We start from the raw sequence: 23,165 nt of genomic DNA, 5'->3' as shown, positions 1-23,165 counted from the left end.
AATAAAAATTATGAACTATACCGAAGAATAAAGAGCACTTGTAAGTGTTGTTGGAGGCATACATTCACCAGATGAAAAACACTTGCATGTAAGGAATAAGATCACCGAGTGCCATTGTCTTCACCTTAAAAGAATCCTTTATTTCATCTGGAAGTAAAAGATGAAGAACAAGAACTAAATGTGCCCGAAAACGGATCATCTGAGGTCACCATGAGGCCTTCCAGAAAGAAAAAGAAATAATTTTCAGAAAATGTAAAACGCAAAATTTTTATTAAAAAAACGAAATGAAAAAGTTATGATGAATTTTCCAGAAGATATCTTCATCGCCTCCTGATGGAGATATCCATGACTATATAAGGTCAAGTAAACAAAGAATATCCCCCCAACATTAAACTCATCTGTTTGAAAATAATAAAATATTTGATGTTATTTGTATAATACTATTCAAATGATAAAATGTAAAATAAAAGAAAAAGTGCTAACCTCAGCAATGGTGCTCCTCGCACCCTCGAATTACAGCGTCATGCACAGACTCTGTAAATCATAAAATAAAAAAGAATTAAGTACAAAAATCATCTGCACTAAAAATATCCCAAATTTTTATTTTTACCTTGAATGAAGCTTTTGAAGAAGGGCAGAAAGGTCACGTGGTTGTTGATTCAATACTTGAAGTGGCTAATATTCGGGTCCAAGAAGTGATTCAGAATTATTTGATGAGTTATGAAACACTGGATCCCTAATTAGACAGGAATTCTCCTAAAAACGACCAACAAAATCAAACACCTATTTAAATGTTGAATCGGAAAAATAGGTTACCTCTTTTATTGTTCTTATTATGATCAAAAACTCCTCTAATACTCACCAAGAGTGACCATAAAAATAAAATACTGGAGACAGCTGTTGTTTGCATCCCCTTCTTTTGGGTTTTTTTTGTAGCATTCAGTATGACACTTCTTCAATTACTTTCTCTCTTGTAAAAACTACAATTTTCATCTGTCTTTTCTGAAATCATAGGTAGAGATATCAGAAGAGGATTTGAGGTTTTTAAGAAGAAAGGATGTGCGTTAACTAAAAAATATGAAATGACAGAAAATTTGAGGACATGCAAAAGCGCGTGTCCTAAATCCTTCAAAATTTAGGAGAGATGACATTAGTTTTAATACACCGACTTTTACGTGTCATAAAACCAATACGTGTCCTTAAATAGCTGTTTTCTAGTAGTGAAGTCAACAATACAACATATAAGAGATAGATGACATGTTTTTAGATGCATAAGTTATAACTAAAAGGGAGCGGGAGGCGGTGATTTTTAACCATTGTTTGAGAGGGAATTTCTACATGATTTTGGACAAAACTTTATATAACAGGAAGATGTGTAACTTGTTCTTTCCTTCTAAAGTAACAAGTATGTGTTAGTAAACTATGAGTAATAATGTTGTGTAATATGCTTTGATTTTTGGATAAATTCTCAGCATATATAGCCAATAACAACATTTATAAAAATAAACTGAAAAGAAGGTTTCTTAGAATTGAATAGCTTTGCAAGAAAACACTTGCATTGTAAAAATAAGGCACTGTTCCCAATTAAATTAGTCCCAAGGATATTTTGAAATTTCTGTTTTGAGAATCATAAATCCGAAGGTCCAAGTATTCACTGCAAGGTTGCAACATTTTATATTTCCTTCCATCCTAATTAAGCTTGCATGAAAATATATCCGAAAATGGCTTATCACAATTCGATTTTTTTTGTGCGTGTGTGTGTTTTTAATTATATGATTAGAAAATTGTTTTCTGGATATAAAAGTACCTCAGGAGTCATCCTCCAATACTCCAGACTTCCTTTGAGATAGATAATTTCTTGGCTTCTCATTAAAGCTGATTATGGTTTCTTCATCCTGTAAATGATTTTCAAGATTAAAAGCTAAACATGAAATCACATAAGAAGATACGTAGTCAAGAAAAAAGAAAGCAATCAATAAATTCACATAAGAAGAAATTATCGAAGAATTACTACTGTCGCTAATGTCTAGCTAATCCCTCAAAAGTATTCTTCTCATAATCAGTAACCAATTAGCAGCTCATTAATGCATACTAGATATGTGGATGCAGCAACTAATATAATACATACTAAATCAAATACCTTCAATAATATATATATATATATATATATATATATATATATATATATATATATATATATATATATATATATATATATATATATAGGTTATGGATCCAATAAGAAGTGAGAAAATGGTAAGAAGGTAAGAAGAGAAAGTAATCAATGCTGCACAAGAGGTATATTGGTAATCTTCTATCTAAAAATTTAATTATGTAAGTGTTCTTTATATGGGTGGAGTATATCACGTTCCAAGTTTACATAATAAACAAATGCTTCAGTTACAAATAAAAAAAGGTCTGCGTTTTTTTTTTTTTTTTTTTTTTTTTTTTTTTTTTTTTTTTTGTCTGGGTTATTTTTTGTATCATAACGACATAAAGAAAAGCAACTCTAATTACGAAGCTAAATGTACATCAACCAATTCACGACCAACAAGCTCATATGTACAGCAACAAATTACAAGATTGAAACTATTAAGCAACATATTCACGAGAAGAAAGAGACGGAAAAGTACACAGGTTTGTGTTTTTGTTTTTTTAGTGTAATATAATGCAGATTATAAAAGTGATAAAGAGTGGGAAAATCGATTCAATGAAGCAATGTTTAATGATTCAATAGAGTTTGTTATGCTATTCATGTTATTTGGGCCTGTAAGAAAAGAAGATGACATTTGAATAGCATAACAGGTGAATTAGTTGTAGTTGCAAGAAGTCGTATGGTATACTGATGGTGAATTGATTGGAGTATATTGTGAACTAGTGTTGTAACAGTTATATCATATTGAGTTTGTTAATTTTTGTAAGTTAGCATTTCACTGAATCCGACATAAAACTTGATATGTGTTGCAGATATGTTTGATTCGGAACAAACATGTATTCAATCTGATGAGATGCAATGTCTTCAAGTTGTTGAAAAGGGTAAGAAGCTTGAATAAACCTTGTCAATTACGCACTAAAAAGACACCAATAACATTAATTTTTTGTTTATTTATTGCAGATATGTGTGAATCGGAACCATCAAGTTTTCACTCTGATGGGGTTCAAGGTGTACTAGTTGAAAAAACCTGGACACCAAAAACTGAGTTGAAACCATTTGTAGGGCAATTATTTCCATTGTATGATGACGCACTGTTGTTTTATAGAGAATATGCACGTAAAAGTGGGTTCGAGATACGAAAAGGTACTACAGAGCAATCGAAAACAGGAGATGGGTACTCGCGTAGGTACATATTATGTAATAGGGAGGGCGAGAAAAAAAAACAGAAACGTTCATTTGATAGTTTGATAGACCGGAGCAAACAAAGACGAAATCGGCCAAGTCACAGAAAAGGATGTAAAGCTTGTATCCGATTGAAGCTCAATGATGAAAATGTTTGGGTAGTCAGACATTTTGAGGAGAAACACAGTCATGAGTTGGTTAATCCAGAAGACTTCCATTTTTTGAAAAGTAACAGGAGGCTTACATATCAACAAAAACAACTTATTCATGATGTATCAGATATAAACATTGGTCCGGTTAGAGCATTCAAGATATTGAAGCAAACACAAGGAGGATTTCTCAACGTCGGGGCAACTGAAGTTGAATGCAAAAATTTGAAAAGGGATTGGATAGAATACATTGGTGAAAATGATGCGGACATGGTAATTGACAAGCTCAATAAAAAAAAAGAATATTTACACGACTTTTCTTTTGAATATCGTGTGGACAGTGAGGGAAAGTTGTGTGGTTTATTTTGGGCGGATGAAGAAGCAAAGCGAAATTATTCAGCATTTGGAGATATTGTCGGATTTGATGCCACATACCGAACAAACAAGTACATAATATCTTTTCATATTAAACAAATATCATGGTTGTTAAAATAACGGTGGTAATAACTTGTGTAATTTATATTGTATATTTGTTATACAGGTACTTCATGATTTTCGTGCCATTTACAGGTATTGACAATCATAAAAAGTGTGTCACTTTTGCAGTTGGGCTGCTTTCTAGTGAATCAATAGAATCGTATAAATGGTTGTTAATGGCTTTTAAAACGACTTTTGGACGAGAACCAACTGTGTTGATGACAGATCAAGACGCAGCCATCAAGCAAGCGATTCCAGCAGTTTTCTCACCATCTTGTAGGCATCGATTGTGTATGTGGCACATATCACAAAAGTTCACCGACAAGGTAAACAATATACCCTCAAAATAGTATGTATATATGGGAATATTTAGTTAGTGTAACTGAATCGACACTTAAAATTAGTATTAAAAGCGTATAGGCATTGAAGAATATTAAGTTAGTGAAACCGAATCACGTTTTGCATGAAGCACTTTAGTTCTAGTACTAAATTCAGTTGGAACCACAAGTAGCTTGGAAGTGAATCACCTAAGAACTGAATCACCTGTTACCAAAAGAAATTTAGATGAAGCATCACGTAAAATCGTATGTATGTATAGAAATATTAAGGTATTCATGACTGAATCATGTTTTGCATGAAGCAATTAAGTGTTGGAACTTGAATCACTGGGCAAAACTCAATTCAGTTGGAATCACATTTTGCTTAGAACTGTTAGTTAGTATATTCAAATGAAATGGTTCAATTTTAACTATTGAAGCACCTATTACCAAACAAGATTTGTTGAAGCATCAGTTAATATTGTATGCACGTATAGGAATATTAAGTTAGAGTGACTGAATCATGTTTTGCATGAAGCACATAAGTGCCAGTACTTGAATCACTTGGCATAACTCATTTAAGTATGGGATCACATTGTACTTGGAAGTGTAGGTTAGTATATATGAATGAAAAGATTAAGTTTTTGCATTGAAGCACCTGTTACCAAATAAACTTTGTTGAAGCATCGGATAATATCGTATGTAAGTTAGTGTGACTGAGTCATGTTTTGGCTGATGCGCTTAAGTGCTAGTACTTGAATCACTAGGCATAACTCAATTCTGTTATAATCACATTCTGCTTGGAACTCAACTCTATTGAAGCACCTTTGACCAAACAAATTTAGTTGAAGCATCACTTAAAATCGTATCTATACATAGGAATAGTAAGGTAGTGTAATTGAATGATGTGTTACATGAAGCACATAAGTGTCGGTACTTGAATCACTAGCTAGAAATCTATTCATATGGAATCATAATTTGATTGGAAGTGTAAGTTAGTATGTAAAAATGAAATGATTCTATTTTTTTTTTTTTTTCTGTTGAAGCGCCTTGGACCAAAAAAGTACTTAGTTGAAGCGTCATGTATAATCATATATAAATATAGGAATATTAAGGTAGGTGTGACTGAATCATGTTTTGCATGAAGCACTTAAGTGTCAGTACTTGAATCATTAGGCATAACTCAATTCAGTTGGGATCACATTGCACTTGGAAGTGTAAGTTAGTATATATAAATGAAGTGGGTCAATTTTTTCTATTGAAGCACCTGTTGCCAAAAAATACTTAGTTGAAACATCACTTAAAATCATATGTAGATATGGGAATATTAATGTAGATGTAACTGAATATATAAATGAGATGATTCAATTTTTTCTATTGAAACAGCTGTTATCAAACAAACTTAGTTCAAGCATCACTTACAATCATATGTATTTGGAAGTGTAAGTGCTGGTTACTTGAATCACTAGACATAAGTCAATTTAGTTGGAATGACATTGTATTTGGAAGTGTAAGTTGGTACTTATAAATGAAATGATTCATTTTTTGTCAGAAAAACTAATGATGATTGCCCATTGCTTTTTCAGTTGGGTTCCCATATGTCAAAGACGGGAGTTTTGCAACGATTAAACAATGTTATATGGAATGAACGAATCAATACAAGCGAGTTTGAAATAGAATGGCAAAGGATAATGGATGAGTATGAGTTAAATGATAACAAATGGTTTAAAGATATGTTTGCAATTCGTGATAAATGGATTCCTGCCTATTTCAAGGATTGCCACTTGTCAGGGTTAATGCGAACGACATCAAGATGTGAAGGTGAAAATTATTTCTATGGGTTGATGACAAATACAGATTTGCATTTAATTGAGTTTCTCGGTCATTTTGAAACGGCAATGGAAGCACAACGTTGTGTTCAACGTAAAAATAATCATGACTCCCGCTACACGAATCCTAATATTAAAACAAACTTGTTGATTGAAGAGGAGGCATCTGAGACCTTTACACGAACTGTTTTCTTTGAAATCCAAAAGGCACGAACTGTTTTCTGTTATAATCACATTCTGCTTGGAACTCAACTCTATTGAAGCACCTTTGACCAAACAAATTTAGTTGAAGCATCACTTAAAATCGTATCTATACATAGGAATAGTAAGGTAGTGTAATTGAATGATGTGTTACATGAAGCACATAAGTGTCGGTACTTGAATCACTAGCTAGAAATCTATTCATATGGAATCATAATTTGATTGGAAGTGTAAGTTAGTATGTAAAAATGAAATGATTCTATTTTTTTTTTTTTTTTCTGTTGAAGCGCCTTGGACCAAAAAAGTACTTAGTTGAAGCGTCATGTATAATCATATATAAATATAGGAATATTAAGGTAGGTGTGACTGAATCATGTTTTGCATGAAGCACTTAAGTGTCAGTACTTGAATCATTAGGCATAACTCAATTCAGTTGGGATCACATTGCACTTGGAAGTGTAAGTTAGTATATATAAATGAAGTGGGTCAATTTTTTCTATTGAAGCACCTGTTGCCAAAAAATACTTAGTTGAAACATCACTTAAAATCATATGTAGATATGGGAATATTAATGTAGATGTAACTGAATATATAAATGAGATGATTCAATTTTTTCTATTGAAACAGCTGTTATCAAACAAACTTAGTTCAAGCATCACTTACAATCATATGTATTTGGAAGTGTAAGTGCTGGTTACTTGAATCACTAGACATAAGTCAATTTAGTTGGAATGACATTGTATTTGGAAGTGTAAGTTGGTACTTATAAATGAAATGATTCATTTTTTGTCAGAAAAACTAATGATGATTGCCCATTGCTTTTTCAGTTGGGTTCCCATATGTCAAAGACGGGAGTTTTGCAACGATTAAACAATGTTATATGGAATGAACGAATCAATACAAGCGAGTTTGAAATAGAATGGCAAAGGATAATGGATGAGTATGAGTTAAATGATAACAAATGGTTTAAAGATATGTTTGCAATTCGTGATAAATGGATTCCTGCCTATTTCAAGGATTGCCACTTGTCAGGGTTAATGCGAACGACATCAAGATGTGAAGGTGAAAATTATTTCTATGGGTTGATGACAAATACAAATTTGCATTTAATTGAGTTTCTCGGTCATTTTGAAACGGCAATGGAAGCACAACGTTGTGTTCAACGTAAAAATAATCATGACTCCCGCTACACGAATCCTAATATTAAAACAAACTTGTTGATTGAAGAGGAGGCATCTGAGACCTTTACACGAACTGTTTTCTTTGAAATCCAAAAGGAGATAATGGCATCCATGCTTACATGTTACTCAATTAAAGTCGAAGAATATGACGGAATTAATAAATTCAGCATCAAAGATACTGATAAAGACGTTAAGCATTTTGGTGTTTTTGAGGTATGTAAATTGTACTTGGTTGTATCTAGAAACTTTTTTAAAGAAAACGAATTTTAATACTTTGTTATACTGACAGGTTTCATTCATGAAATCTGATTGCACAGTTACTTGCTCTTGTTTACGCTTTGAATTAACCGGGTGCCTATGTAGACACTGCTTTTATGTATTAAGGATGTCAGGAGTAGAACATTTCCCTAGAAAATATGTTTCAAGAAGATGGACAAAGGATGTGGTATCGACGCCATCAAGTGGGTATAATATGTGTCAGTCTGTTAAAGATGATGCAAATGATGATTTTAAATCAATGATCCGGGACATATACTATTCTGTTGACTATTGTGTTGATCGGCTAGTTTCTGATATGGAAAAGTTGAAGTTGTATCGAGAGAAACTAAGGGAGATGACGCAAGAAGTTGATGAAGATACAAGAAGTGTACAACCCATGACGAACAAGGGCTTCATTGAAGCGGTGTTTGGTGTCGAGAAGCGAGATGAAGTAAATGTTAAAATTCCAGAAGGAATTAGAAACAAAGGTAGTGGGCCGGTTAAGAAAAGGATGATAGGAGAAAAAGAGATGGCGATTTTGAAGGCTAAAAAGGGTTCGAGAAAATGTGGACGATGCGGGGAGTATGTTGATCATAATGCTCGCACTTGCAAGAAAAAAGCAAATGACTATGCTTCTAAATAGTTTGGTTTATTTTTTCTTCTTAATTATTAAGTATTCAAGATAGCAATGTTACTTTACGAGTTAACGTGAGTCTTTGAGTTTAAAATTTAGAAGCATTTTATTTTTAATGCAGAGACTTAGAGGATTTTTATTTTTAAGATATTAGTATCTATGTGTGAATCAAATGTTGTGGTCGCTGGAACGCATACATGATAAGTGATAAATGTTGTGTGAATCAAATTTTATTTTTAATTTTATGTTTTTAATGCAGGTGAGTCATACGTAGATCTAGATTGCAGAATGTGATTGGAAGGTGTAATTGCCATAAAATATGAAATCAGTTTTAACTGTCATGATGGCTTAAAGTTAGTGATAAGAAGAATTCCTTCAATTAAATTTTTGTTATTTGTTTTCCATGGGAGTGTAAGTGTCATGAATAGTGTAATGTAAGTGTCCTGAATAGTCAAATGTAAGTGTGATGAATAATCAAAAGTTGCATTTAATAACAATATTGTTGTAACTTTGTTTCAAAATTGATAGTAAAAAAATGTGTAAATGGTATTAAAAAGGTAAATTGTAGTAAATATCAAACACAAATAATAAATTAATAAAAAATATTGTAATTGAAGATTGGTCACTTAAAATTAGATGAGACAAACGTAAATAATATTATTGTCAAACCAAACAACAAAACAAAAGTAAAAATAGTGTAAGACATGGTTCAAAGCTTAATGTAAATCTAATAAAACAAACTGATTCTGCGCTCAATGCGTTGGAGATGTTCTTCAGTGTTCAAGTTTTCCTTCTCCGCATCAGATAACTTATCGTATGATGCTAACTTTCTGTTGAGAGATGGTTTGATAATGTTCAAATCTGATGTCAAAATTTTTGTAACATACTTCTTTCTCAATTCATTTAGTTGTATTTGTTGGTCATCACTGTCTGCGAATTCAGGCTCCAAACCCACAATCCATTTATTCGGATCCCCACCTTTATATGTTTCCATGTGTTTCATAAGGAATAACCCACAATCTATGTAGTTTTCCTTTGTCATCCATTCCATAGACGATCGAACTATGATTGCACTCTTCATTGAATTTCTTCTTGGATGATTCCAAGCATCAATGTACAGAGTAAACAATATTTTCTGGAATAAATATGATATGTGATCAGAATATAGTATATGATCCTGGTTAAATTAAATATATATGAAATTTTGTTACCAGATCGTTAGGCACGTTTCCATAAAGCACTTCAATCGACTCTTCACGGTAAATGTTGTCTATGATTACACATTCGGATTTTATGAAATCAAAGACAATAAGGTAGTAATGTTCATTGTCAAGCACGGGGAAGAATACCTGATGTACATAATAAAATTGGTTGAACATAGTTTTGTGTGAAACAAGTTAGTTAATGTAAATTGATTGAATAAATGAAAAGGACTTACAAGGTCCACATCTTTGAAGCTTGTGCATTGTTTGAATTTTTCGATATGCTCATTCATGCGATCAACAAACCTTTTGTATCGCTGCTCAATACAAATCGCCTCATCCAGTATGAAGTTGCTCTGGAATTAAAATATGTAGATTATTGGATCATTTAAAATAAGCATACGACATAAAAATTAATTTTACCAGAAGTGTGCAGGATAAAAACATCCTTGATGGTGACTTCTTATTTCTGCGTAGTTCCTGATGGTTTAGAAGAGTAGCCCAAATGTCTAATATTGTTACATGGATTTTGGATCCAGGAATCATACTCTCAAAAATTCCCCTATGTCCGCTATCTCCAAAAGTTGATTCAAATACAAGATCCCTAAATTACAATTAGTTTTCATCAATAAGTATATAGTTACTGTGATTCTTTATTTACTGTAGAATAGATATATTGATTTAGAAATGTACCATTCCTCGTCCAGCCCTGCGAAAATCCAACCGGACACTCTGTCCTCGATTGGTCTAAGAACTTTGTTTGGATCAACGACCCTATTAAAATAAGGTGATCTAATTTTCTCGGTTAGTTGCACCAATCTTCTTGTCCGTCTTGGTGCCACAACAGTGACAGGACTAACCACCAATCTTGATGTCCGTCTTGGTGCCACAATAGTAACAGGAACCGCGTTTACATCATCAATTTTGATATTTGGTTCGACATGATCCGATGGAGTTGAAAGCCTTGTAGAGGTCGCAAATGCCGATTCTAACATCATGTCAAAAGCATCTGCATTAAGAATTTGTGTAAAAGGTGTACACACAACATCAATAAGTGGCTCATCTGCCATTTGAGCTTCCGTAAACTGATCAACTTTAGTTTCAGCTGTATTATCTCGGACTGGCATAACAGGTGTCGCGGCTCCATTGAAAAATGTCCCAGCATGAGAGTCAACAGATGTTGAAAAATCTGGCCAAGCCAGATTGAATTCGTGATGCCTTTTAGTTACTAACATGCGCAGTTCGACAGAATCTGGAAACTTCTTTACACCTTGCATCAACAACTTCTGTATAGCTCGCATTGCATTGTCGCATGCATTGAATTCGATGTTAATTTCGCTCATAATATCCTGGAAAGAAGCATGGCATAAGTAGAATGCTATAAAAGTGATAGCAGGAAATGGTAAAACAAATATGCTGAAATACTAATTTTCGATTTGGTTTTATGTTGAATTAGTAAAAGCACAAAAGTCACACATATCCCGATAAGGTCACATATACTAAAGTTCTTTAATAATAGTAAACAAATAATGGTTTTACATGGTATAACGTGTGTAAAAGAACTAGCACATGGAACACATTTAGTGAATCAGTTTACTAAATAAAGCACTAAAATCACGAATTTTACCATGATTAACATTAGTAATAAACAAAATGGCATCATAAATTTGTTAAAATGTATAGTTTCATTACCTTCAAGTTGTTATCTGCATCATTTTCACTTTGTGATGTTTCTTGAACTACATGTTCAATAAAACCAGCAGGAGATTTACAATCTCTTTCAGATCCAGCAGCATCATCGTCCTCGCCATCTTCTGTTTTGGAATTTCCGTATGTGAATTAAAGATTTGTATAATTTATATGCTTAATACTATTCAAATAGTTTGAAAATGCTATAATATACCTTGTTTAGTGTGGTTCATGCTCATGTGTTGTGATGATATGATTACATTTCCGAAACCTCCTTTAGACAACTCTTCTAACTCCCTCTTATCTAACATGTCTGTTGTCCAATACATCATTCCAGTAGTTGGACTTTGAAATGTGGCATCCTCAACTTTTGTGCAACTAAGGTAAAACAACTAAAAAGAATATGTTATTGAAGAAAATATACATATATAAGCATCTTTAAGCATGTTTTGATATATTTCAGAAAATGTGTTTACCAAAAGAAATACAATGGGACCACTGTAAACGCACTTATCGTCCAATCTTCTCCACATCATACGACTTGATTTCAGACATGCTACAACAAATCCGCACCAGTCTAATTGTTTGATATCCATATCATCTGGAATATTCTCCAAGAATCCTTGATTGACAGTCCCCATCGTTGGATACTCAATCATCACAGATACAAACAACACAAGAAAATTCATAATAAAAAAAGGACCAACATTTGTGTCCTTTTGTATCATGTCTACAACGTGTGTTAGTCGTATTCGTTTGACTGATTTTGGAAATTGGGATTTCCAAAGTTTGACAAACTTGTTTCTAGAGTTTGCTCTACAAGGGTTAGACATTGGCATGTCACCCATTGGAATCCCATATATATCATGTACCGTCTCCCTTGTCACAACAAGTCTCTTGTCCTTTACACGAATCGAATTGGTATTTGGGTCATAGTTGTCGACAACCCAATAACATATCCTACGCGGCAGTTTTTCTAATTGTATATTTAAAGCGGATCCAAAACCAATAGACTCTACACACTTTCTTTGATCATTGTTCAGCAATGCCATGGTTTTGGTAATGTGTTCCGGAGGGAACCTGGTGTTCAAATATCTTAAGGAATCTTCCACTTTTCCTGGATTTGCCATTCTAGTTTGCTTTTTCACGATCTTTTGTAACGGAATTGTAACAGGTTGCGGGTTTACAAAATCATCATCATCATCATCATCATCATCATCATTTGGACGCTTTCGAGAATAAAAATCTGATGTAAACTTTGTCCTGCTTTTTTCTGAAAAACCATCCTCATATACATATTATTAACACATAAAAATAAATATAATAAAACATTAAATAATGATTTATGATCATTTCTTTATACTTGATTTTGATATATTGGATTCCATTTCATTGTTGATGGAAATGTCTTTGTTGTTAATGACTGTAGTGTGTTCGCTCTGTTTCCCTGTTGATTGAGATAGAATAAAAATTATCAAAAATAATTAACAATAATACAAAGACTTAAACAGAAGCATATTTATTAGGATTCATTTGACAAAAAAGTACTGGTAACACCTGAATTATTTCTACTAACATAATTATTTTGTTACGTAGTTTTTGTCACTACTCTAAAGTTGCCACCATAAACAGTAACAACACTTGAAGCACTAAAACAACTAATATCATTAAGAACAAAAGGTGTAAAACTTGAATAAATAATGTCAGTTCCAGAGTAAAAACACACCAACAACATTTTGTCAATCACTACTGTCCTGAATCACCATAAATGAAAACCAAGAAGATTATCAAAAATTACTTACTTTGTGAGTCTGGATGAGGTTCCGATACACTTACAGACTCCATAAGTCCAAAATTTCTAACTCCAGAGCAAAACACAGATGAAATTATGGCTGATTGCTAAATTTTGGCATGAACCCTCCGACTAGAAACTCTTTATGTAGCTTATCAAGCCAATGAATCTTTATAGAACCATTATACCAGAAAAATCCGTAGTAGAATATCTTGAATTTAATCATATCCAATCTCCAATTAAAAACCATCGATTCTTCTTTATCAATTTCCATCCCGAAATTATGAAGCTCGTTATGGACCCTTACAGCAGAAGTTAAAGCTCTTAGCACATAAACAATAATTTGATTATACCCAATATCTTGAGTTTAATCATATCCAATCGGCAATTAAAAACCATCGATTATTGTTTCTCAATTTCCATCCTGAAGGGTTTTTTTTGGGCGAAAATTATGGCCGGGAAGAGATGCATCCAATGCGTGGTTGATATCCTAAATAATTGATGAAGCTCGTTATGAACCCTTCAAGCAGAAATTGAAATAACGTTGAATTTGATTACATCGAAATATCTTGTAAAATACGATTGCCTTTTCAAAATCAATCTCTAATCTGATGGCTTCTTTTGGGCGCGGAAATTAGGGCAAGGAATAAATGAAGAGGTGTGATATAAATGGGATACGAGATATGAACTTTATTAAATGACATATATATTTGTAACGTATTTATCTTCTTTCATCTTTTAAATTAATAATAATTGCCATATATACGTTATAACAATTGAATCTAATATTTTTAAGGAACCACATACCTTCTCACCCTTCGCACATAAACTTCCTTCGTACTTGATCTCTTCGTACTTGATCTCTTAAGATATTTGAACACCAGGTTCCCTCCGGAACACATTACCAAAACCATGGCATTGCTGAACAATGATCAAAGAAAGTGTGTAGAGTCTATTGGTTTTGGATCCGCTTTAAATATACAATTAGAAAAACTGCCGCGTAGGATATGTTATTGGGTTGTCGACAACTATGACCCAAATACCAATTCGATTCGTGTAAAGGACAAGAGACTTGTTGTGACAAGGGAGACGGTACATGATATATATGGGATTCCAATGGGTGACATGCCAATGTCTAACCCTTGTAGAGCAAACTCTAGAAACAAGTTTGTCAAACTTTGGAAATCCCAATTTCCAAAATCAGTCAAACGAATACGACTAACACACGTTGTAGACATGATACAAAAGGACACAAATGTTGGTCCTTTTTTTATTATGAATTTTCTTGTGTTGTTTGTATCTGTGATGATTGAGTATCCAACGATGGGGACTGTCAATCAAGGATTCTTGGAGAATATTCCAGATGATATGGATATCAAACAATTAGACTGGTGCGGATTTGTTGTAGCATGTCTGAAATCAAGTCGTATGATGTGGAGAAGATTGGACGATAAGTGCGTTTACAGTGGTCCCATTGTATTTCTTTTGGTAAACACATTTTCTGAAATATATCAAAACATGCTTAAAGATGCTTATATATGTATATTTTCTTCAATAACATATTCTTTTTAGTTGTTTTACCTTAGTTGCACAAAAGTTGAGGATGCCACATTTCAAAGTCCAACTACTGGAATGATGTATTGGACAACAGACATGTTAGATAAGAGGGAGTTAGAAGAGTTGTCTAAAGGAGGTTTCGGAAATGTAATCATATCATCACAACACATGAGCATGAACCACACTAAACAAGGTATATTATAGCATTTTCAAACTATTTGAATAGTATTAAGCATATAAATTATACAAATCTTTAATTCACATACGGAAATTCCAAAACAGAAGATGGCGAGGACGATGATGCTGCTGGATCTGAAAGAGATTGTAAATCTCCTGCTGGTTTTATTGAACATGTAGTTCAAGAAACATCACAAAGTGAAAATGATGCAGATAACAACTTGAAGGTAATGAAACTATACATTTTAACAAATTTATGATGCCATTTTGTTTATTACTAATGTTAATCATGGTAAAATTCGTGATTTTAGTGCTTTATTTAGTAAACTGATTCACTAAATGTGTTCCATGTGCTAGTTCTTTTACACACGTTATACCATGTAAAACCATTATTTGTTTACTATTATTAAAGAACTTTAGTATATGTGACCTTATCGGGATATGTGTGACTTTTGTGCTTTTACTAATTCAACATAAAACCAAATCGAAAATTAGTATTTCAGCATATTTGTTTTACCATTTCCTGCTATCACTTTTATAGCATTCTACTTATGCCATGCTTCTTTCCAGGATATTATGAGCGAAATTAACATCGAATTCAATGCATGCGACAATGCAATGCGAGCTATACAGAAGTTGTTGATGCAAGGTGTAAAGAAGTTTCCAGATTCTGTCGAACTGCGCATGTTAGTAACTAAAAGGCATCACGAATTCAATCTGGCTTGGCCAGATTTTTCAACATCTGTTGACTCTCATGCTGGGACATTTTTCAATGGAGCCGCGACACCTGTTATGCCAGTCCGAGATAATACAGCTGAAACTAAAGTTGATCAGTTTACGGAAGCTCAAATGGCAGATGAGCCACTTATTGATGTTGTGTGTACACCTTTTACACAAATTCTTAATGCAGATGCTTTTGACATGATGTTAGAATCGGCATTTGCGACCTCTACAAGGCTTTCAACTCCATCGGATCATGTCGAACCAAATATCAAAATTGATGATGTAAACGCGGTTCCTGTTACTATTGTGGCACCAAGACGGACATCAAGATTGGTGGTTAGTCCTGTCACTGTTGTGGCACCAAGACGGACAAGAAGATTGGTGCAACTAACCGAGAAAATTAGATCACCTTATTTTAATAGGGTCGTTGATCCAAACAAAGTTCTTAGACCAATCGAGGACAGAGTGTCCGGTTGGATTTTCGCAGGGCTGGACGAGGAATGGTACATTTCTAAATCAATATATCTATTCTACAGTAAATAAAGAATCACAGTAACTATATACTTATTGATGAAAACTAATTGTAATTTAGGGATCTTGTATTTGAATCAACTTTTGGAGATAGCGGACATAGGGGAATTTTTGAGAGTATGATTCCTGGATCCAAAATCCATGTAACAATATTAGACATTTGGGCTACTCTTCTAAACCATCAGGAACTACGCAGAAATAAGAAGTCACCATCAAGGATGTTTTTATCCTGCACACTTCTGGTAAAATTAATTTTTATGTCGTATGCTTATTTTAAATGATCCAATAATCTACATATTTTAATTCCAGAGCAACTTCATACTGGATGAGGCGATTTGTATTGAGCAGCGATACAAAAGGTTTGTTGATCGCATGAATGAGCATATCGAAAAATTCAAACAATGCACAAGCTTCAAAGATGTGGACCTTGTAAGTCCTTTTCATTTATTCAATCAATTTACATTAACTAACTTGTTTCACACAAAACTATGTTCAACCAATTTTATTATGTACATCAGGTATTCTTCCCCGTGCTTGACAATGAACATTACTACCTTATTGTCTTTGATTTCATAAAATCCGAATGTGTAATCATAGACAACATTTACCGTGAAGAGTCGATTGAAGTGCTTTATGGAAACGTGCCTAACGATCTGGTAACAAAATTTCATATATATTTAATTTAACCAGGATCATATACTATATTCTGATCACATATCATATTTATTCCAGAAAATATTGTTTACTCTGTACATTGATGCTTGGAATCATCCAAGAAGAAATTCAATGAAGAGTGCAATCATAGTTCGATCGTCTATGGAATGGATGACAAAGGAAAACTACATAGATTGTGGGTTATTCCTTATGAAACACATGGAAACATATAAAGGTGGGGATCCGAATAAATGGATTGTGGGTTTGGAGCCTGAATTCGCAGACAGTGATGACCAACAAATACAACTAAATGAATTGAGAAAGAAGTATGTTACAAAAATTTTGACATCAGATTTGAACATTATCAAACCATCTGTCAACAGAAAGTTAGCATCATACGATAAGTTATCTGATGCGGAGAAGGAAAACTTGAACACTGAAGAACATCTCCAACGCATTGAGCGCAGAATCAGTTTGTTTTATTAGATTTACATTAAGCTTTGAACCATGTCTTACACTATTTTTACTTTTGTTTTGTTGTTTGGTTTGACAATAATATTATTTACGTTTGTCTCATCTAATTTTAAGTGACCAATCTTCAATTACAATATTTTTTATTAATTTATTATTTGTGTTTGATATTTACTACAATTTACCTTTTTAATACCATTTACACATTTTTTTACTATCAATTTTGAAACAAAGTTACAACAATATTGTTATTAAATGCAACTTTTGATTATTCATCACACTTACATTTGACTATTCAGGACACTTACATTACACTATTCATGACACTTACACTCCCATGGAAAACAAATAACAAAAATTTAATTGAAGGAATTCTTCTTATCACTAACTTTAAGCCATCATGACAGTTAAAACTGATTTCATATTTTATGGCAATTACACCTTCCAATCACATTCTGCAATCTAGATCTACGTATGACTCACCTGCATTAAAAACATAAAATTAAAAATAAAATTTGATTCACACAACATTTATCACTTATCATGTATGCGTTCCAGCGACCACAACATTTGATTCACACATAGATACTAATATCTTAAAAATAAAAATCCTCTAAGTCTCTGCATTAAAAATAAAATGCTTCTAAATTTTAAACTCAAAGACTCACGTTAACTCGTAAAGTAACATTGCTATCTTGAATACTTAATAATTAAGAAGAAAAAATAAACCAAACTATTTAGAAGCATAGTCATTTGCTTTTTTCTTGCAAGTGCGAGCATTATGATCAACATACTCCCCGCATCGTCCACATTTTCTCGAACCCTTTTTAGCCTTCAAAATCGCCATCTCTTTTTCTCCTATCATCCTTTTCTTAACCGGCCCACTACCTTTGTTTCTAATTCCTTCTGGAATTTTAACATTTACTTCATCTCGCTTCTCGACACCAAACACCGCTTCAATGAAGCCCTTGTTCGTCATGGGTTGTACACTTCTTGTATCTTCATCAACTTCTTGCGTCATCTCCCTTAGTTTCTCTCGATACAACTTCAACTTTTCCATATCAGAAACTAGCCGATCAACACAATAGTCAACAGAATAGTATATGTCCCGGATCATTGATTTAAAATCATCATTTGCATCATCTTTAACAGACTGACACATATTATACCCACTTGATGGCGTCGATACCACATCCTTTGTCCATCTTCTTGAAACATATTTTCTAGGGAAATGTTCTACTCCTGACATCCTTAATACATAAAAGCAGTGTCTACATAGGCACCCGGTTAATTCAAAGCGTAAACAAGAGCAAGTAACTGTGCAATCAGATTTCATGAATGAAACCTGTCAATATAACAAAGTATTAAAATTCGTTTTCTTTAAAAAAGTTTCTAGATACAACCAAGTACAATTTACATACCTCAAAAACACCAAAATGCTTAACGTCTTTATCAGTATCTTTGATGCTGAATTTATTAATTCCGTCATATTCTTCGACTTTAATTGAGTAACATGTAAGCATGGATGCCATTATCTCCTTTTGGATTTCAAAGAAAACAGTTCGTGTAAAGGTCTCAGATGCCTCCTCTTCAATCAACAAGTTTGTTTTAATATCAGGATTCGTGTAGCGGGAGTCATGATTATTTTTACGTTGAACACAACGTTGTGCTTCCATTGCCGTTTCAAAATGACCGAGAAACTCAATTAAATGCAAATCTGTATTTGTCATCAACCCATAGAAATAATTTTCACCTTCACATCTTGATGTCGTTCGCATTAACCCTGACAAGTGGCAATCCTTGAAATAGGCAGGAATCCATTTATCACGAATTGCAAACATATCTTTAAACCATTTGTTATCATTTAACTCATACTCATCCATTATCCTTTGCCATTCTATTTCAAACTCGCTTGTATTGATTCGTTCATTCCATATAACATTGTTTAATCGTTGCAAAACTCCCGTCTTTGACATATGGGAACCCAACTGAAAAAGCAATGGGCAATCATCATTAGTTTTTCTGACAAAAAATGAATCATTTCATTTATAAGTACCAACTTACACTTCCAAATACAATGTCATTCCAACTAAATTGACTTATGTCTAGTGATTCAAGTAACCAGCACTTACACTTCCAAATACATATGATTGTAAGTGATGCTTGAACTAAGTTTGTTTGATAACAGCTGTTTCAATAGAAAAAATTGAATCATCTCATTTATATATTCAGTTACATCTACATTAATATTCCCATATCTACATATGATTTTAAGTGATGTTTCAACTAAGTATTTTTTGGCAACAGGTGCTTCAATAGAAAAAATTGACCCACTTCATTTATATATACTAACTTACACTTCCAAGTGCAATGTGATCCCAACTGAATTGAGTTATGCCTAATGATTCAAGTACTGACACTTAAGTGCTTCATGCAAAACATGATTCAGTCACACCTACCTTAATATTCCTATATTTATATATGATTATACATGACGCTTCAATTAAGTACTTTTTTGGTCCAAGGCGCTTCAACAGAAAAAAAAAAAATAGAATCATTTCATTTTTACATACTAACTTACACTTCCAATCAAATTATGATTCCATATGAATAGATTTCTAGCTAGTGATTCAAGTACCGACACTTATGTGCTTCATGTAACACATCATTCAATTACACTACCTTACTATTCCTATGTATAGATACGATTTTAAGTGATGCTTCAACTAAATTTGTTTGGTCAAAGGTGCTTCAATAGAGTTGAGATCCAAGCAGAATGTGATTATAACAGAATTGAGTTATGCCTAGTGATTCAAGTACTAGCACTTAAGCGCATCAGCCAAAACATGACTCAGTCACACTAACTTACATACGATATTATCCGATGCTTCAACAAAGTTTATTTGGTAACAGGTGCTTCAATGCAAAAACTTAATCTTTTCATTCATATATACTAACCTACACTTCCAAGTACAATGTGATCCCATACTTAAATGAGTTATGCCAAGTGATTCAAGTACTGGCACTTATGTGCTTCATGCAAAACATGATTCAGTCACTCTAACTTAATATTCCTATACGTGCATACAATATTAACTGATGCTTCAACAAATCTTGTTTGGTAATAGGTGCTTCAATAGTTAAAATTGAACCATTTCATTTGAATATACTAACTAACAGTTCTAAGCAAAATGTGATTCCAACTGAATTGAGTTTTGCCCAGTGATTCAAGTTCCAACACTTAATTGCTTCATGCAAAACATGATTCAGTCATGAATACCTTAATATTTCTATACATACATACGATTTTACGTGATGCTTCATCTAAATTTCTTTTGGTAACAGGTGATTCAGTTCTTAGGTGATTCACTTCCAAGCTACTTGTGGTTCCAACTGAATTTAGTACTAGAACTAAAGTGCTTCATGCAAAACGTGATTCGGTTTCACTAACTTAATATTCTTCAATGCCTATACGCTTTTAATACTAATTTTAAGTGTCGATTCAGTTACACTAACTAAATATTCCCATATATACATACTATTTTGAGGGTATATTGTTTACCTTGTCGGTGAACTTTTGTGATATGTGCCACATACACAATCGATGCCTACAAGATGGTGAGAAAACTGCTGGAATCGCTTGCTTGATGGCTGCGTCTTGATCTGTCATCAACACAGTTGGTTCTCGTCCAAAAGTCGTTTTAAAAGCCATTAACAACCATTTATACGATTCTATTGATTCACTAGAAAGCAGCCCAACTGCAAAAGTGACACACTTTTTATGATTGTCAATACCTGTAAATGGCACGAAAATCATGAAGTACCTGTATAACAAATATACAATATAAATTACACAAGTTATTACCACCGTTATTTTAACAACCATGATATTTGTTTAATATGAAAAGATATTATGTACTTGTTTGTTCGGTATGTGGCATCAAATCCGACAATATCTCCAAATGCTGAATAATTTCGCTTTGCTTCTTCATCCGCCCAAAATAAACCACACAACTTTCCCTCACTGTCCACACGATATTCAAAAGAAAAGTCGTGTAAATATTCTTTTTTTTTTATTGAGCTTGTCAATTACCATGTCCGCATCATTTTCACCAATGTATTCTATCCAATCCCTTTTCAAATTTTTGCATTCAACTTCAGTTGCCCCGACGTTGAGAAATCCTCCTTGTGTTTGCTTCAATATCTTGAATGCTCTAACCGGACCAATGTTTATATCTGATACATCATGAATAAGTTGTTTTTGTTGATATGTAAGCCTCCTGTTACTTTTCAAAAAATGGAAGTCTTCTGGATTAACCAACTCATGATTGTGTTTCTCCTCAAAATGTCTGACTACCCAAACATTTTCATCATTGAGCTTCAATCGGATACAAGCTTTACATCCTTTTCTGTGACTTGGCCGATTTCGTCTTTGTTTGCTCCGGTCTATCAAACTATCAAATGAACGTTTCTGTTTTTTTTTCTCGCCCTCCCTATTACATAATATGTACCTACGCGAGTACCCATCTCCTGTTTTCGATTGCTCTGTAGTACCTTTTCGTATCTCGAACCCACTTTTACGTGCATATTCTCTATAAAACAACAGTGCGTCATCATACAATGGAAATAATTGCCCTACAAATGGTTTCAACTCAGTTTTTGGTGTCCAGGTTTTTTCAACTAGTACACCTTGAACCCCATCAGAGTGAAAACTTGATGGTTCCGATTCACACATATCTGCAATAAATAAACAAAAAATTAATGTTATTGGTGTCTTTTTAGTGCGTAATTGACAAGGTTTATTCAAGCTTCTTACCCTTTTCAACAACTTGAAGACATTGCATCTCATCAGATTGAATACATGTTTGTTCCGAATCAAACATATCTGCAACACATATCAAGTTTTATGTCGGATTCAGTGAAATGCTAACTTACAAAAATTAACAAACTCAATATGATATAACTGTTACAACACTAGTTCACAATATACTCCAATCAATTCACCATCAGTATACCATACGACTTCTTGCAACTACAACTAATTCACCTGTTATGCTATTCAAATGTCATCTTCTTTTCTTACAGGCCCAAATAACATGAATAGCATAACAAACTCTATTGAATCATTAAACATTGCTTCATTGAATCGATTTTCCCACTCTTTATCACTTTTATAATCTGCATTATATTACACTAAAAAAACAAAAACACAAACCTGTGTACTTTTCCGTCTCTTTCTTCTCGTGAATATGTTGCTTAATAGTTTCAATCTTGTAATTTGTTGCTGTACATATGAGCTTGTTGGTCGTGAATTGGTTGATGTACATTTAGCTTCGTAATTAGAGTTGCTTTTCTTTATGTCGTTATGATACAAAAAATAACCCAGACAAAAAAAAAAAAAAAAAAAAAAAAAAAAAAAAAACGCAGACCTTTTTTTATTTGTAACTGAAGCATTTGTTTATTATGTAAACTTGGAACGTGATATACTCCACCCATATAAAGAACACTTACATAATTAAATTTTTAGATAGAAGATTACCAATATACCTCTTGTGCAGCATTGATTACTTTCTCTTCTTACCTTCTTACCATTTTCTCACTTCTTATTGGATCCATAACCTATATATATATATATATATATATATATATATATATATATATATATATATATATATATATATATATATATATATATATAGGCTTAGGTTATTTTGTTTTTACTAAGTATTGTGTGCCAGAATGCACAGATCTGGACCAACGGATGAAATTAATCAATGGACATGATTTGAGAGTGTATGATAATACAATGGGGTAACATGTACCATATAATCACACAATTTTTAGCAAAAGGGTATTTTGGACAATTAACTACATTTATAAAAGTAAAGTTTCGGATTTTTAGGGATGATTAATTCTCCTAATTTAAAAAACTCTGAATTTTTTAATTAATTTAATTTGAATTTTTACCGATTTATTCTGCCAAAAT

The 23,165-nt window shown here is 33.0% G+C and overlaps 3 protein-coding genes across 4 annotated transcripts; 1 reads left to right on the top strand and 2 right to left on the bottom strand.

The window, feature by feature from the left end:
* Positions 1-8,955: 8,955 nt before the first annotated feature.
* Positions 8,956-13,761, bottom strand: LOC145031330 (uncharacterized). 2 transcript variants are annotated; one of them, XM_078979867.1, is made up of 10 exons: positions 13,077-13,761; positions 12,638-12,721; positions 11,751-12,547; positions 11,489-11,666; positions 11,278-11,396; positions 10,279-10,934; positions 10,009-10,189; positions 9,822-9,941; positions 9,595-9,732; positions 8,956-9,518 (listed from the first exon to the last, which is right to left on the bottom strand). In XM_078979867.1, exons 1-10 carry the CDS (start codon positions 13,117-13,119, stop codon positions 9,111-9,113), a joined length of 2,724 nt encoding a protein of 907 aa, XP_078835993.1. In that variant the 5' UTR covers positions 13,120-13,761; the 3' UTR covers positions 8,956-9,110. The 2 variants fall into 2 exon arrangements, with proteins under 2 accessions (XP_078835993.1, XP_078835992.1); XM_078979866.1 differs by having other exon boundaries at positions 11,278-11,399; positions 13,077-13,759.
* A 174-nt stretch (positions 13,762-13,935) lies between these two features.
* Positions 13,936-17,194, top strand: LOC145029963 (uncharacterized). The gene is made up of 8 exons (XM_078978408.1): positions 13,936-14,554; positions 14,639-14,816; positions 14,906-15,027; positions 15,371-16,026; positions 16,116-16,296; positions 16,364-16,483; positions 16,573-16,710; positions 16,787-17,194. Exons 1-8 carry the CDS (start codon positions 13,979-13,981, stop codon positions 17,192-17,194), a joined length of 2,379 nt encoding a protein of 792 aa, XP_078834534.1. The 5' UTR covers positions 13,936-13,978.
* A 718-nt stretch (positions 17,195-17,912) lies between these two features.
* On the bottom strand, positions 17,913-22,506 carry LOC145029962 (protein FAR1-RELATED SEQUENCE 5-like). The gene is made up of 8 exons (XM_078978407.1): positions 22,395-22,506; positions 21,996-22,064; positions 21,273-21,916; positions 21,099-21,199; positions 20,742-21,003; positions 19,312-19,367; positions 18,601-19,201; positions 17,913-18,524 (listed from the first exon to the last, which is right to left on the bottom strand). Exons 1-8 carry the CDS (start codon positions 22,504-22,506, stop codon positions 17,913-17,915), a joined length of 2,457 nt encoding a protein of 818 aa, XP_078834533.1.
* Positions 22,507-23,165: the final 659 nt, after the last annotated feature.

The sequence above is a fragment of the Lactuca saligna genome, chromosome 2 (assembly GCF_052625555.1).
Source record: "Lactuca saligna cultivar CGN05327 chromosome 2, ASM5262555v1, whole genome shotgun sequence".
Lineage (NCBI taxonomy): Eukaryota > Viridiplantae > Streptophyta > Magnoliopsida > Asterales > Asteraceae > Lactuca > Lactuca saligna.
The sequence above is the reverse complement of the archived record's forward strand: the minus strand, read 5'-3'. Positions and strand labels throughout refer to the sequence as shown.

Bases quoted from the DNA above. Each gene is read 5' to 3' on its own strand.
- LOC145029963 (XM_078978408.1), top strand. From the start codon at position 13,979: ATGGCATTGCTGAACAATGATCAAAGAAAGTGTGTAGAGTCTATTGGT. The intron at 14,555-14,638 runs GTAAACACATTT...TATTCTTTTTAG, and splicing joins GTCCCATTGTATTTCTTTTG to TTGTTTTACCTTAGTTGCAC. The intron at 16,027-16,115 runs GTACATTTCTAA...ATTGTAATTTAG, and splicing joins GCAGGGCTGGACGAGGAATG to GGATCTTGTATTTGAATCAA.
- LOC145031330 (XM_078979866.1), bottom strand. From the start codon at position 13,119: ATGGAGTCTGTAAGTGTATCGGAACCTCATCCAGACTCACAAA. The intron at 10,935-11,277 runs GTAATGAAACTA...GCTTCTTTCCAG, and splicing joins ATGCAGATAACAACTTGAAG to GATATTATGAGCGAAATTAA. The intron at 9,942-10,008 runs GTAAAATTAATT...TTTTAATTCCAG, and splicing joins TTTTATCCTGCACACTTCTG to AGCAACTTCATACTGGATGA.
- LOC145029962 (XM_078978407.1), bottom strand. From the start codon at position 22,506: ATGTACATCAACCAATTCACGACCAACAAGCTCATATGTACAGCAACA. The intron at 21,200-21,272 runs GTAATTGACAAG...GTGGACAGTGAG, and splicing joins GTGAAAATGATGCGGACATG to GGAAAGTTGTGTGGTTTATT. The intron at 21,004-21,098 runs GTACATAATATC...TTTGTTATACAG, and splicing joins GCCACATACCGAACAAACAA to GTACTTCATGATTTTCGTGC.